This window comes from Pipistrellus kuhlii, unplaced genomic scaffold, assembly GCF_014108245.1.
Source record: "Pipistrellus kuhlii isolate mPipKuh1 unplaced genomic scaffold, mPipKuh1.p scaffold_m20_p_5, whole genome shotgun sequence".
Taxonomy (NCBI): domain Eukaryota; kingdom Metazoa; phylum Chordata; class Mammalia; order Chiroptera; family Vespertilionidae; genus Pipistrellus; species Pipistrellus kuhlii.
Genome location: NW_023425551.1, coordinates 51,464,520 through 51,480,628, shown reverse-complemented (window position 1 = coordinate 51,480,628; position 16,109 = coordinate 51,464,520). Strand labels below are relative to the sequence as shown.

The 16,109-nt window shown below is 38.1% G+C and overlaps 1 protein-coding gene across 1 annotated transcript in view; it reads left to right on the top strand.

The window, feature by feature from the left end:
* Positions 1-16,109, top strand: part of MEI4 (meiotic double-stranded break formation protein 4) — a 179,999-nt gene that overhangs the window by 78,053 nt on the left and 85,837 nt on the right. Inside the window, exon 3 of the mRNA XM_036415126.2 lies at positions 10,784-11,319. Within this exon, the coding sequence (XP_036271019.1) occupies positions 10,784-11,319 (536 nt within the window). The remainder of the gene's footprint in view (positions 1-10,783; positions 11,320-16,109) is intronic.

Sequence of the window (16,109 nt, the reverse complement as noted above, 5' to 3'; positions counted from 1 at the left end):
CATATCAGGCAATTCAATGGCCACATGCAGGTCAAAACTGCAATTATAGATTTTACAAGTTGCAAGGTACCTAACAAGATGAATGTAATTTAGAGAGTGGAATGGAAGGGTAAAAAAATTGGAAGATGAATTGAAATTAGAGACTTAATGTTCTTGTCCAGGTGTGATATTGTAAACATATAGTTTAGGCAGAAAATTAAAATAACAACAACACACACACATTTTTTCAGCATAATACAAGAATCTTCTAAAATAGCCCATATAATCAGTAAGTACTTAAATATATGATATTTACTCAGTACTGAGCTTGACTTTCAAGATTAAAAAAGAAGAAAAAAGTTTACTTGCTGTTCATTATGACTTTATGGTCTGGTTAGAGAGGCAAGATCTCCTGAGACAGACACAATAAAAATATTACATACGATCTATATAGTTTTGGTTTTAATTATATTTATTTGTGGTCATTTGTTGGTTAGTTAATTCATTTCTTTTTTTTGAAAATATATATTTTGTTGATTTTTTTACAGAGAGGAAGGGAGAGAGATAGAGAGTCAGAAACATCGATGAGAGAGAGTCATCAACCAGCTGCCTCTTGCACACCCCCTACTGGGGATATGCCCGTAACCAAGGTACATGCCCTTGACCGGAATCGAACCCCGGACCCTTCAGTCCCCAAGCCGATGCTCTATCCATTGAGCCAAACCGGTCTCGGCAGTTAATTCATTTCTTCAAACAAACAACAACAAAAACAACCCACAGTGATTTCTGGAGACCCAGTAGTAGAAGATAGAAGAAAAATAGAATTTATATCCCAATGGAGGAGACAGGTAATAACATGTAAACCAATAAGCAAGAAAAATTCCGAGAGTGTTAAAAGCTGTGAGGAAAACAAATGCGGTTGAAGTGATGGGGTGCCTGGGCGTGGGGCGGGGCCGCTACTTTAGACAGGGTGGTCAGGGAGATCTTATTGAGAAGGAGATGTTTGAGCCAGCTCCTGCCTGGGCAGGGTCAACCGGGTGACCTTGAGGTAGCACCTAGCTGGCATCAATGAGCAGAAACAAGCCGGTGGCTACATAGCAGTGAGTGAGGTATAGATGAGGCCAGGAAGTGTACAAGAGTGCAGATAATGTAGGGCTGTTCTAGTGGGAATCCTTTGATGAGCATTAAGAAGGAGATTGAAATGTTCTTCTTGCTCTGGCTGCTGCGTGGAGAACGTAAGAAGGAGTAGGAGCAGGACTGCTGGGTAGGCATCCCAGGCTCTGGTCCATAAGGGAAGCTGACTGGCTTAGGACAAGGCAGGAAGAACACAGCTGGAATAGATAAAGCTCCCGTTCTGCAGAATAGGTCATAAACTGACAAAGGTGAACCCTGAAAAGGAGTGGAAATCCAGCTGAACTTGGAAATATTAAGCATGAATTAAACAACCTGTAGGGAGGAAACAGACATTTCTGGGAGGTTTGAAGGTGTGATTGGAGATGGCTTCTCTGCTACCCAAAGAAGGCAGAGCAGACAAGTTAATCTAGTAGTTCTCACACTAGAGTCGCTTGGGAAGCTTTAAAAAATATTGATATTTGAGGTCCACCCCCAAGATTCTGATGTACTTAGGATGGGCTGTGGTCTGGATTTGGAGTTTTAAAAAGTTTCTAAAGTCACTGTTCACATGCAAGTAAGGTTGAAAACCACTCATGTAAAATCTTTCTGTATAAGTTCTTATAGACTTGGAGATCTCGAGCCCAGCAACAAACAAGTAACATAGGCTCAGTGCGTGGGTTTGGAAATAGAGAAAAGCATTGCTCTTGAGACTTGCTCAATTATGAGACTCCCATGAGATGTTTATTTAAAATACAAGTTTCTGGAGCCCTCCCTGAAACAGGATTCCCTAGGAATACTTCATTTTAGTATGTCCCCCCTTATGCGATGCACAGGTGGGGAAACTGCACTTGATACAGTGAGCCAAATGGACACATTCATGGGAATGAATGTCAACCTCAGTTATCTAAGGGGAGGCTCCGACTATCAAGCCAGCTTAGAGTTAATATCTTGGCAGTAGAGATGTGAGCAGTTGGAACCCTGTGGTCAAGAACTGAAATCAAAGCAGTGGCTCCAAGGGATGGTAGGAAACAAATTCAGGCAAATTCTTTGGAAGAGGTTTGGTCGATAAGAGTTTAGAGATCTGTGGGATCTCAGCAGGCAAGGTAATTGGGGCTAGATTGTGGAGAGCTGTGTGGTTTGGCATTCATAGCACTGGGAGGCGAATTAACGTAGTGTATTGCTGCCTTAGTAATCACCCATTCCACATGGTGTTCATAATGTCCACACACTGATGAATGGAAGTTGTGCAGGTGGACTCATTGGTTCACTTGGCAGAGAGCTGCATTTCTGAGGATTTGATGTTATTCTGTAGAGCTGTGATACTGGCATCACAGCATAAGAGTCCACTGTCTCAACCTGATTGTGTTTGTGAGGAAATGAAATTAGGACTATGTTTTTTACCTATCCTGCTCATCTTTGCCTTGTAAGTGACTGAATCCAAAGAGTGATTGCTGCTGCTTACCAATTCCTCATTTGGTCTTAGTAACTCTTCCTTTAGAGAAATTATTTTGTTCAGATATTCAGCCCCTTTTTATTCAGTAGTGACTAGCTACAAAAATGTAGATAATATAAAGAGAAAAGGTCCATGCCCTGCCCATAGGATTACATAATCTGTTGTGACCTTAAGTCACTGCTTATAGCTACTAAGACTCTGTGGTCCAGATAAAGATACTATTGTTCAGAGGAGGAAGAGAGTGATTATTTTGTTTTAGAGAACAGGACTTTTGAAAGTTTTGTTTTTTGTTTTGTTTTGAGGAAGTTGCTAACTTTGAAGGATGGGCAGGATTTAGAAAGCTGTGGATACTAGGATATTTCAGTCAAGAGGGAACAGTGTTAAGTACAGACACAGGACTCTACTGGCAAATTGTTTACCTTGACTGCAGCACCTAGAGTATGTAGTGGTGCTCTGGAAAATAAGATGGAAAACTAGGTTGGAGCTTATTAAGAGGATTGGCAGCCAGTGGAAAACACGCTTTATTCTGAAGGCAATGAGGAGCCTTTGGAGATTTTTTCAACAGGGAAATTAACATTTATGGGGTGTGTGCTAGGCACGTGCCAAGCAGTATGCTTCTTGCAAGTGATTCTTTAGGTGGCCTGAGGGGTAGGTTACTTAGGCAGAGTAATTGGGTAGTTGTGTTTAGAATTATTTGGAAGAGGAAGGGGACTGGAGACGAAAACATCATTGTCACAGCCAGGTCTTACGTGTAACTATTTTAGCATGGAAAGAAAGAGGTGATATAAAGGAGGTTTTTCTTTATTGAGTAAATATTTATTGAGCTCTTATACCACATTCCAGGCTCTGGTATTTGGCCACAAACCAGGGAGTCCAAGACTATCAGAGTGCTCATTCTTGTGGGTGAGACAGGTTATATCAGCAGGAAATGATCAGGCAGTGCAGTGTAAAGGGAGAGTCAGAGAATTCAAACAGGAAGATGTGACAAAAGTTACTTTGGTGGCTTTTTTTTTTTAAGAATTATTTTTTAATCCTCTAGGATATGTTTCCATTGATTTTTTTTTTTTTTTTTTTTTTTTTTTTTTTTTTTTTTTAAGAGAGGGTAGAAAAGGGAGGGAAAGATAGAGAGAAACAAATCAATTGGTTGTCTCCTATAAGTGCCCTGACCAGGGCCTGGGCCATGGAGAAGCTTGCAACCAAGATATGTGCCCATGACTGGAATCAAACCCAGGCCCCTTTGATCTGCAGGCCGACACTCTATCCACTGAGCCAAACCAGCTAGGATTATTTTGGCGGCTTGTTTAGCTTAGGGAAGGCCTTTCTGAAGGAGTGACATTTAAACAGACAATACAATGATAATGAGGAACCAGCATTGAGAAAATGAGAGCATCTGAGGGAACATTTAATGCAAAGGCCCCCAAAATGGGAACAAATTTAAAAATACTCAAGAAACAGAAAGGTGAGGCAAGATTAATATTATTTGTCAGTGGAATGTATATGAGGTTCAATAAAGAGTCAGAGTTGACTCTTAGGTTTCAAATGGTCGAGGAAGAGTGCTGTTATTTGGAAATTGGACCAAGTTTAAGTGAAGGTTATGGTTTAGACATAAGAGGTTTACAGTGGTGAGATCAAGTCATGTCGAGATACCTAGGGACTTGAGCTTGGGAGAGTAGGTAGATTTGGAGATAGAGATTTGAGGGACATCTACTTAAAAGAATCCTTTGAGGCTGTAGGAAAAGTGGGGACACTCAGGAAGCAGGAAGAGGAGAAGAAAGCCAAAGGCACAATAACAAGGAAGGTTTAAATTGGCAAACTAGAAGATGACTTGGGAGAGAGAGATGGGGGTACCTAGAAAATTTTAGTTTGAGCATCTGAAGGCAGGAGGCATTATATTGTCAAATAGTCCTGAACCAAGCAGACAAGTACAAGAACAAATATGCTGTTTTGTGAACCTCATGTAGTGAAGAAAATTCAGCTAAGACATATCATACCATTAACTTGGAATTTCATGCGTTTGACATTGCTTCTCTCTTCCTGTATTCAAAGTTAGAATTGTGACATGCTGCTAGGGAGGGATTAATCAAACTGCAGCCTTTTTGGACAGCATTTCTCAAATATGTTTTACAATAGGCTAAAATATATCCTTCCAGATGCAGAAGACAGTTGCTTTAAAGTGAATTCCACCCCCCACCCCCCCAGATGAATTGTGTGGTACTTTAACATTGCATTTCCTGTTTGACCACCAGGTGGCGTAAACATTACTTTTATGCTACGTATCCATGCATGTGATGATTATTAATGCTGAGAAATCATAGTTGGTAGTGATGACCTTTCAGTGAATGGAAAAGATGCTATTTGATTTTGCTTTTTGTTAATATATATGCAACAAGTATTTAGACCACCAACCATGTAGAAGGGTAGGCGTTAGGCAATAGAAAATACCCAGAGTAGTAAACTCTGTCTGCCCTTAAGTAGATTTACAGTTAAAACTATGTGAAACACAAAGTTTATTCTTGTATTATCATTCATTAATTATTATATTATTTTCCATGCAAACAACTGTAAACCTACTTTTGCTACACCCTGTATTTACTAAGCATTTAATATGTGCTAGACTGTGCTTGATTAGTGTGTTTTATCTCTTTCAAATCTAATGACAAACATGTTGGTTAGATCATATCCAATGGCTTGGAGGTAAATTATGGTCCTCAGTCTCTTCAGCCCAATAAGAACTTAAAAGAGAATCCTTGCCAGGGTGGGTCAGTTGGTTGAGCATCATCCTGTGCACCAAGAGATTGCCAGTTAGATTCCTGGTCAGGGCACTTGCCCAGGTTGCAGGTAAAGGTGTGCGCAGAAGGTAACCAACTGATGTTTCTCTGTCATAGATGTTTCTCTCTGCCTCTGTCTCTGACTCTCTCTCTTTCTCCCCCTATCCTCTCCTCCTCCCTTCCACTCTCTCTAAAATCACTTAAAACATTTTTTTTTTTTTTTTTAAGAGAGAGAAGTGTCATTTGACTTCTGCTTCACCTTAGTTTCTCCTGGAAAAACAGGAACAGCAGAAAGCTGCAGAAGCATACCTCTATTTTCTCCTCCTCCTTTTGGGTATGATGTTTTGTTAGCCATGCTTTGAGATTTATGATTAGAGAAACCATCCAAACAAATGAGTAGAAGAGTCTGTTTATAGTTTGTAAGACTCGTTTAAAGGAGACAATGGTATATTACTGTCTTTTCCATGCTATAAATTACTTAAATAAGCTTGGTTAATTAAAAATCTTGTTTGTATGGATAAATATATTATTAATGATTATTGTCAGAGATTGTAACCTGTTAATATTCAGTATTACTGAAAATGCTTAATTTTCTCTAGGAAGCTTTTTTCTCCTCTTTCTCTTTTCCATCTTATAGGGACATATTCAATAATGATGCTTGCCCACTATTATTTACTGAATTAGGCAGTGAGTACTTTCTAATATAGAAGTGCTGGTTATCAATGGAAACCCTGTTCATAGTCCTCAAAGTTTTCATTGAGAACAAATAGGAGAGGAAATAAATTGGTTATTGGTTATATATAAGAAGTGGTAGATTCTATAAAAAAGTATATTATTGGCTATTTGTTAACAAGTATTTTGAGACATTTTAAATGATTACTACCATAGCCAAATTCTTTCTGTTGTCTATATATTCTATGTTATTTTTCTTATTTATAAACTTGTGGTTTATTAAAAGTTGCAAAGGAGTTGATCCTCTTAGTCAAGTTGTGCCTGCATTTCATTATCTCCCAATGTCATTATGAATATTAAAGGATGACAGAAGATCTGTCTGTCACAGCCGGCAGCAAGTGGTAGCACTAAGAGTTTCTCCTGATAAGGTGTCTTCTGCAGGTGATGGTATTATTTAGTGAGATGTCCACAAAGATTGCAAGAGATAGTACTTTTGACATTTGGGAGCTCATAAGCAAGTGGACAACATATAGAAATTGATGAACACTATAATGGAAATTTCAGAAGCTGGCATGGAAAAACACAGGCTTTTTTATTTTTATTTTTATTTTTCCTGCTGTAGTTACAACATGATTGGACTTGGAACTGAAGAATTGGTTTTTCTTGCTCACTGTATGGCTTTTCCCAGATCTCTTAGTCAAGTTGAGCCTGCATTTCATTATCTCCCAGGGCTGTTGGGAAGAACAATTGAATTATGTGGTGAAACTACTTTGCAAAGTGAAAAATGAATATCAGAAACTTGTATTCATTTCAATAGAGAGAGTTTAACACTGTAAGCCATCTTATATAATAAAAGCCTAATAAGTGAAGTGTCCAGTCGACCAGTCAGGCGTTCAACCAATCAAAGTGTAATATGTTAATGACATGCTAAGGCTATTCAGCTGCTCATTTTGATGTGCAATGTCCACCAGGGGGCAGATGCCTCAACCAGTTGGTTAGCTTGCTGCTGGGGTTTAGCTGATTGCTGATCGGGACTGAGTGAATCAGGCTGGATATGCTCTGGAGCCCTCCCATGCTCTCCCTGGCTGGCCAATCTCCTGTCTCTCTCCCCAGCACTGATCATGCACCATTGGGATCCCTCAGCCTGGCCTGGACTCTCTCGAAATCAGGGACCCCCCCAGGCGATATCAGAGAGCCGGTTTTTGCCCAATTCCCCAGGCAAGACCGATAGACCCCACTGGTTCACAAATTCATGCATTGGGTCTCTAGTATTGTATAAAATCTCAGTGTCCTATCTCCAGAGCACAGGAATGGGTAAAACTACTTCCTTCAAATGAGTATCTCTCAGTACAGGTAGGAGATGAGGTGGTGTAGCTTGATTTGCCAAAAGGCACACCAGTGAGGAGTAAAAAGCAGAAACAAGAAAGTAGATTTTTGCTTCCTAGTTTAATAGTTAGTAGAATTTATGAGTCTTCCTTAAAATCACCACCCATAAAATTCAGCTTACCTTAATGAAAAATTGAGTAGGTTAATGAAATATTTAAACTTTGTTCACTTTCTTAGTGGAGCAACATTCTGAATTACCTAAAAGAAAAATATACTCTACCTGAATAATTACCATAATAACCACCCCTTTCCTTTACTTTTGTGAAGAATGAGATGAATGTGTTGAGAACTCATCATATCTAATAAAGAGGGAATATGCTAATTGACTGCTACACCCTCACAAGATGGCAGCACCCAGTTCCCTTAGCTCCACCTCATCCAGCCTCAGTCCCCCAGTCCCCTCAGCCCTGCCTCACCCAGTCTCTGCAGCATCCAGCCTCATCCAGCCTCAGCCCTCATTCCCCTCAGCCCTGCAGGGGAAGGCAGTTGGAGGAGATCGGGCCAGCAGGGGAGGGCAGTGGGGACAATCATGCCAGCAGGGAGCAGCTAGGCATCAATCAGGCTGGCAGGGGAGCAGTTAGGGAGCTATCAGGCTGGCATTCAGAGTAGTTAGGGCAGGTAGGCAGGCAGTCAGGTGAGCAGTTAGGAGCCAGTGGTCATGGATTGTGAGAGGTATGTCCCAGATTGGAGAGGGTGCAGGCTAGGCTGAAGGAAACCACCCCCCTGTCTTGTGCACAGATTTTGCGCACCAGGCCTCTAGTTTTAAATGTTTATCCTTGCTCATAAGTAAAAGAAACTGTCCATTAGCTTGAAACGAGCAGGCTATCTGCCTGTTTTAGTATAGAAATAGCCATGTGCAGTTAGACACATTGCTGATAGTTTATTGTCCTGGGTATCGCCACATTTTTTAAATTACTGCATATTCTCCCTATCATGAAGTCAGATAGTATAGTGATAATTAGCAAGCACACATTTGCACACTAGCAGTAATTATAGCAGGCACTTGTTAAAGTGTATGAACTCCAAGTTAAAGCTCTGATTTTGTCTCATCAGCTTCTAATTTTACCAAAGGACAAAAGAGCAACAAATTACAGTAGAACCTCAGTTCTCAAAATTAATTCATTCCACAAGGCTGTTTGAGAAGGGATTTGTTTGAAAACCAAGTTATTTTTAACCATTAGAAATGTACATTGAATCCAGACCCACAGAGGATTCCGTTTTAACCTTTTTTATGTATAGTTCATGTATAATGTATTGTTTAATCTATAAATAAACACTTCTTAAATTTATCAAGCCGCCCTCATAACCTAAAGGAATCCCTTTCAGCCCTGTTTCCAGGGTGTCTTTGAGGAGGCCAGGATGCGGACGAGGCATCTTCACTTTTTCTCATATCACTGCCTCAGAAATGCTATCACTGGCCAACTATTTTCCTTTATTCAAGTCAACACAATTTATTTTACGTATTCTGTTGCCTTTGATTGTTGTATTGTGAGTACTTTCACACTGTGAGAGACATTACCACTCTCGATGGCCGATGGCCACTTTATGTTTTAAAAGTGCTAATCCTCATCTGGCCAGCCACGGAAGCATTCTCTCCTTTGTTTCCTGAGAGACATTTTGTCATGCAGAGGTATCAGCATGAAAGGGTTGTCAGATTGAATACTAAGTTTTTTGTCCACAATCAAGACACTTTTTTCTGTGAACATCTTGGTGGAGAACCGAAATGTTCCAGATGGGAGACATTTGAAAACTGAGGTTCAACTGCAGATAGATTTCCAAATACATGGTGCTGAGGGTAGAAGATGTCACTTTCATCATTATTCTTATGCCTTGTTCAATTAGTGTCTTCCTGTCTCCAGCTTTAAAAAATATATATCTAACTTCTTAGGTGAAATGTCCTTTATCTTCCTTTATGACAGGGGCATTTAAAAAATATTCCTATACGTTCTCCCCTTTGTTCCTTTAGCGTCAGAGAAAAAAAATACTTCCACATAACCTAAAGGAATCCCTTTCAGCCCTGTTTCCAGGGTGTCTTTGAGGAGGTCAGGATGCGGACGAGGCATCTTCAAAATCATGAGCACCCATCCACTAGCATCCCTGACTCAGTCTCCTACCTTCTCTTAGGCCATGCCTCACCTGACATTTTCATATTTTCTCCTATCTCCAATACTTGTGTCTCTGTTCTTAGTCTGTAATTGCTCATGTTTCTCCTAATTTGTCATGCCACAGTTGTCTTCAGTTATTCTCCAGTTTACACTTTCCGAAGGACAAAAGAGCAACAAATTACAGTGGAACTTCAGTTCTCAAACTTAATTCATTCCACATGACTGTTACCATTCTTCCCTTACACTCTCCCCATCCACTCTCCAGGCCATTGCAGCTTGACCTCTCTATACCTCCCTGACTCAGCAAAGCTGCTATGGATGTGATCACTGGTGAAAATCATTAACAAACAACAACAACCTTATTTATGTCTCTGATGGCATCTCTATCAAAGAATGACCTACAGTTAGTAGATTAAACCTTAACTTCAGTATTTCTCTAGCCATGTGAGAAGATTCTAATGATTACAATAGTAGACATAGTTTTAAGGATAGATAGATAGGTAGATAATCATGAATAAGTATACATACAAATATAAATTGTTTATTTTTATATATAAGTGCATGTGTGGGTATGCATATATTTTTTTTCCAAAGTGATTTTACATTATTAGAGTTTGAATTACACTCACTCTACACTTATAAATTCTTTTAAGATATTTTATGACTTGGCCTCTTAATCTCCATATTAACCTCTTCCTTATTTATTTGTTTTTCTTATAAAAGGAATGTCAAATTACTGTGGGTCCTTATATACACAATGCTTTTCTTTTTCTTCTTAAGCCTGTGCTTTTGTGCTTACCCTTTGGGTATATGGAGTTTTCTGTGTTCCTCCATTCCCCTAACTTTTAACTTTGAATTTCTATTTATGTTTTATAAGTTAGCTCCACCATCACCTCTTCCAGAATGAACTAAGCTAATCAGGGTCCTTCTATTTGCATAACACCCTGAGCAAATCTCTCTCTAGGTACCCCTTATTGCTTGTTGGACTCTACCAGATGGCACCACTTTCAGGTTTTGTGGTTTCTCCTCTGCATCTTTCAAGCCTGGCACACAGTTGAATGACAGATAGCGATATAGATGAATCACCCTTACTTCCTACAGTAAAGATAAAAACCTTTTCCGCAGTCAGCCTAAACAATTTCTTTCAGTTTTTCGTCTATTCAATTTTTATCATACTGCTTTTAAAATGTTTAATGCATATATCTGTGCTTCATTTAGCATTTTAAATTAGGAAAGTCAATGTCTAGTTTTTATATGAAAATATTTTAGCTACAGAAAGATTACACTTGTCTTTCTTTCCATTTCAGGAGACTCACCCTCCCAGCTGCAGGCTCAGGAGCCTGGAAGTTCTGAAAATACATTGACTGGGCTGGAAGATTCTGGGTGTGATTTATCAAATGAGCAGAGAACTGAACCTTCAGAGGTGTCTCAAGATTTTGTGGAGAGCTGCACCCCAACACTCTTTCCACCACTGCCAATTGCAAAGAAAAAAGATGCGACTTCAAAAAATCCTTTGTCTTCTCACATGCAGTTTTTGCAACATCTACTTGAACTGAAGAACTGGACAGAATCAGGGAGTCTTAAAACAGACTTGAGCCACTTTGAGAACACCTCTTCCACCGTATCTGATTCTGTTTTTCAGTTGCTAGAAGGCCTGATAACTTTTTACCGTGACCCAAAATTTCCTTTTCCAATCTTTTGGACAGAAGCTGTTGCTACCTTAGCTAGACTGCTCAGCGATTGTAACTTATCTAGTCATATTCTTGAAACATGTTCCAAGAAGTTGGAAGAATTTGAGAAAATTCTACTGCACATTATTTTAAGGAACAACCGTATAAACCGGGTAAGTAGTAAACCTCTTTATGAAATCTCTAATATATCTGTAATTTTGATGAACATTCCCATTGGATAATGGCTATTGCTGTCCCTTAACCTTGTGGCTCAGTTTTTAGTTGGATGTTTTGCTTCTACTGTGTTTCCTTGAAAATAAGACATCTTCCAAAAATAAGACCTACTTATAGGTTTCCTTCTGAGTGAAATATAAGGCATCCCCCAAAAAACAAGGCCCCCTAGGCTAAACCTGAGAGATTTGGTCCACTGATTCTGAAAGAAATGGAGTCACAAGAAATTCACCAGGAAATTCAGGAATTGGATTGTTATGATGATGTTCCAGAAGATGATGACATGATTGTCATTGAATAAATGAGTAAATTCTTGATACTGTAGGATTCACAGTTTGTCTGGTTTGTGTTGACAACTACCGTACTACCATACCGTATTCAGGTAATAAATTTCTTTTATTTTCATTTAACAATAAGTGTGTACCGTATTCTTCTTCATGGAAAAATAAGACATTCCCGAAAATAAGACCTAGCGCATCTTTGGGAGCAAAAATTAATATAAGACATTGTCTTATTTTCGGGGAAACGGTATTTCCAGCCCTCATGTCCCCACCTCTGTCTGCCTCTGATTGCTACAGTGTTGCTATCTATGTAGATGCATATGTGGAAAACTCTTGCCTTTTTACTTTGAATTACCTTCTCCGTTCTTTATCACATCCTTGGATTCTTCTCTTTTGTTTTGCCCTGCCTACATTTACTTCCTATTGCTTAAAAAATCTCAATATTTTTTTTAAACCAGTAACATTGATGTTTTCCCAATTTATAACTTCTATGAATTCCCTGTACTGTGTTGATTTTTTCTTTTTTTTCTTTTTCTGACATTGACTAACAGAGGCTTGGAAGTCAAAGAGTGTTTTTTTTTAATCTTTTTTTTAGAATTTCTCTTGTAAGTGACATAATACCCTGTGGGCCCTCTGCAGATATGGGTTAATTGAATAAGTTGGCTGAAGAGCACATAATATATGGCTTTGTTATAGTTTTTTCTTAATTTATTTAACATTGCTTAGAAAGGTTGGCTCAGGGACTATTTTTTCACAAGTGACATTGAGGTAACCTGAAGTGTTTTGTTCTCTGGCTCCTGAGGCATAATAGAGGGTTGTTTTCTTTATTACGTTCTATTTTCCTCACTGTCTGATCCTTTGGGAAACTCCAAATGCCTTTATATTCTAATCCTTTTTAATTGACAACTGAAAATCTCACAGAGGAAACTAAAAGGTCTAACTTATTAACTTATTTCACTAGAGGAAAATGTTGTCTGACTTTGTTTTGTTAGCTATATCATTATTGAGTGTTTGTCCTCAGCCATTATCTAATGCTGAGTTTTGGTACAGTGTAGGCTTTACCTGAATTTTCAAATCTCTGACAAAATTTGAATAACCTAATTTTTGTTGCACATATATCTGTTCTTTCCTTCTCTCTTAAGGTATGATTTAATCAACATTATAGAAAACTTCATGATTAACCTTTTGCCATTTGTGAAAAACATTGAATTTTCTGTCCGGCAAACTGATTTTTTTTTTTTTTTTGGTATATTTTTGTTTTCTTCTTTTAAAACTACTTTAGACAGGTTTTGTGTGATTTGGACCATTTAAGATGCTCATATTTATATTCCTTATCAGTCACCACATGATGCAAAGATGTTTTCAGTCTAGTCTTTCTCTTATTTAAGGACTGAACCACCCAAGATTAGCCTTAGGAAATGTTTGGAAGTAAGGAGTGTGTAGAAGCTTCTGATGGTACAGATGGGTCTTAAGTACATTTTATGACATTTGTCATGCTGCAAGCCATTGTTGGGTAGTTGGAAAAATAAGTAAATGAATGGCTTTGTTATTTTCTCAGAAAGGTAATTTTTGCATTTAGAGAAAGAATTATAAAATAGCACACTGGTCTTATTGTACAATTAGGATGATGATCCATAAATAAGTTTTAATGACATTTTATCGGGATATTTTCCTCCTCAGTAAAAGCATCTAGACTGAGTCATTAAAATTGTTGTCACCCTCACTATCATTATGAACATCATCATCTCCCCGATATGTTCAGAGAGCTGCTTTATTAGAATAATTGAATACTGATTGCTCTTTTTAAATGCTTTTCTGTCTTTTTTAGCCTTCTTGAGTAATAAGCAAAATCTCAGAAAGAATATATTTTGACATGAAATATAGGATAGCTCCTATTATTGCATTTTTTATTGATACTACTCTTGATTGATTAAAATAAAATAGCATAGTTTAGAGAAAATATACTCCTTTGAAAAACTTGTTTGCATAGATTGGAAGTGTTTAGTTAAATTATACTGCTTAAAAACTTGAGCTCTGCTATCAATTTCATTTAAGTGAGCTTATGTTTGTATAATGTAATAGGAAAACTTGTGGAATATGACAGGGATTACAATAGTTATGCTTTAAATAAAACATAAATCTTCAACCACATGTTCTCAATACATTTAGTCATAAAATTATTCTGATTTTGCTTAACTTTTCTTTAATGAACAATAAGAGCTTGTTTCTGTCTGGAAAACTGATTTTCTTTATGCTTTCTTTTTTCTTTCTTCTTTTAAAACTACTTTAGACAGGTTTTGTGTGATTTGGATCCTTTCAGATGCTCACATTCATATTCCTTATCAGTTACCACATGATGCAGAGATATTGAGGTCATAATTGTGAATATTAGTTAATGACAGGGCTGTATGGATTCAAGAGATAGGAAGTATCCTGAAAATTGTTTTAAATAACTCCCTCATGCTAGCTTGGTTGAAATTATTTGTAATTTTAGGGGAGAAAATGTGTGATTTGTGAATTTTCAGGTTTAGATAAATTCTATTTATTTCATGCTATTTTAGAAACTTTATATTTATTTAATAACAAATTTATAAGGAATTTTCATCTTAGACCAGGGTTAGGGAAAATCCAGCCTGCGGGCTGTATACAGCCCTTGAAATCATTTTTCATCTGGCTTTGTCAAAGCATTGGGGGTGAATTAATTAAATTTTTGACCAAATATAGCAGGCTAATTTTTAAGTTGATAATTTTGTATGGCCTGTGAGTGATGTTATAAATATCAAATGGACCTTGGCAGAAAAAAGTTGCCCGCCCCTGCCTTAGACCTACATCTATATAGAAGTCGCCCTTTATTCACAGTATTGCTTTCCATTTCAGTTATCTGCAGTCAACCATGGTCTGAAAATATTAAGTGGAAATTTTTAGAAATAAGCAGTGCATAGTTTTAAATGAGAAACTCTTTTGACTAGTGTGATGAAATCCAAACCGGCAGTCGGATATCCCTCTCACAATTCGGGATCACTGGCTCCAAACTACTCACTTGCCTGCCTGCCTAATTGCCTTTAACCATTCTGTATGATGCCCCTAACTGCTCCTCTGCCTGCCTGATTGCCCCTAACTGCACCCCTGCCTGCCTAGTTACCCCTAATTGCCCTCCCTTGCAGGCCTGGTTGCCCCTAACTGCTCTCCCCTGCCAGCATGATCACCCCTAACCACTTCTTCCTTGGCCCCACCACCATGGATTTGTCCGGAGGGACATCCAGAAGGTCGTCCAGAAGATGTTCAGTCTAATTAGCATAACCTTTTATTAGTATAGATGTGAAATATAAGCACTGAGACATGCAATATATAATTAATTTTTCATTTGCTTAGTTTTCTATATACTATAATTGATTCTTGTTTCAAACTCTTCAACAGGGTTACAAACATCCTCTCAGTATAGCCAAACAAATTAATTCATTTATCACGTTCATCTTTTTTTTTTTTTTTTTTTTAAGATACTCTTTATGGAACCCTTAATCCTCCCGTTCTAAAGTAGATGATGCTCCCTTCATCTGCTGCTTAGCTTTACTCCAGGGACTTCTTTTCATTATTACCCTGGGAATTCTCTTTGCCGCTTTCACATAGCCCCTGGATCTCATATACAGGGTATCCCCCCAAAATGTATACACACATTGAATAAATATAAAGGCAGAGTTTATTGAAATAGATTTCATTTCAAATGTAATAGGAAACCGCTATTAAAATGTGTATACATTTTTGGGGAGCACCTGTATTTCTTTTCTTGGTTTATAACTTCATTGAGGTGATGAACACTCTTTTACTGTGGGTCTTTTAAAATTCATTTTCCTGAGTTATGGTGATGCTTTGAATCTGGGATTTTATCCTTCACTTCTGAAAAACTTTTGATTAGTTTTTCTACTATATTTTGCCTTCTACCTTCCCTGTTAACTTGTTCTAGGACAGCAGTCACCAACTGGTGGTCCAAGGACCACTGGTGGTCAATGAGGTCAAAAGGTAGGCGACAGCTGTCCTAGGGCATACCTTCTAAATTACTTATGTTTTTATGATACTGTATTTTTTTTGTTTTTCCCGTCAGATTTCCTTCATATCTTCTCCTAGCCATTCTATTGAAATTTTTAAAATTCTGCTTAAGTATTTTTAGTTTCTATGAGTTATTTTTCTCATGATTATTTCTTTTTATAGCTCCCTGTTTTTGTTTTTATACAATAAGATGTAAAATGTTCATATGTTCTATGTTCACTGCTTTGCCTCTATTTACTCCTGGTCTTGATTTCCCCATCTCACGTGCTCACTGTTTATCACATATAAGGCTTTTCAATATCTTGAACTGATCTGGAAAGATGGCTAAGTCTTAAGATGGCCACCTGGCAGATCACCCGGGGAGGGATGCTAACTGCTCGCACAGAGGCTGTGAAGCAGGAGGAAGC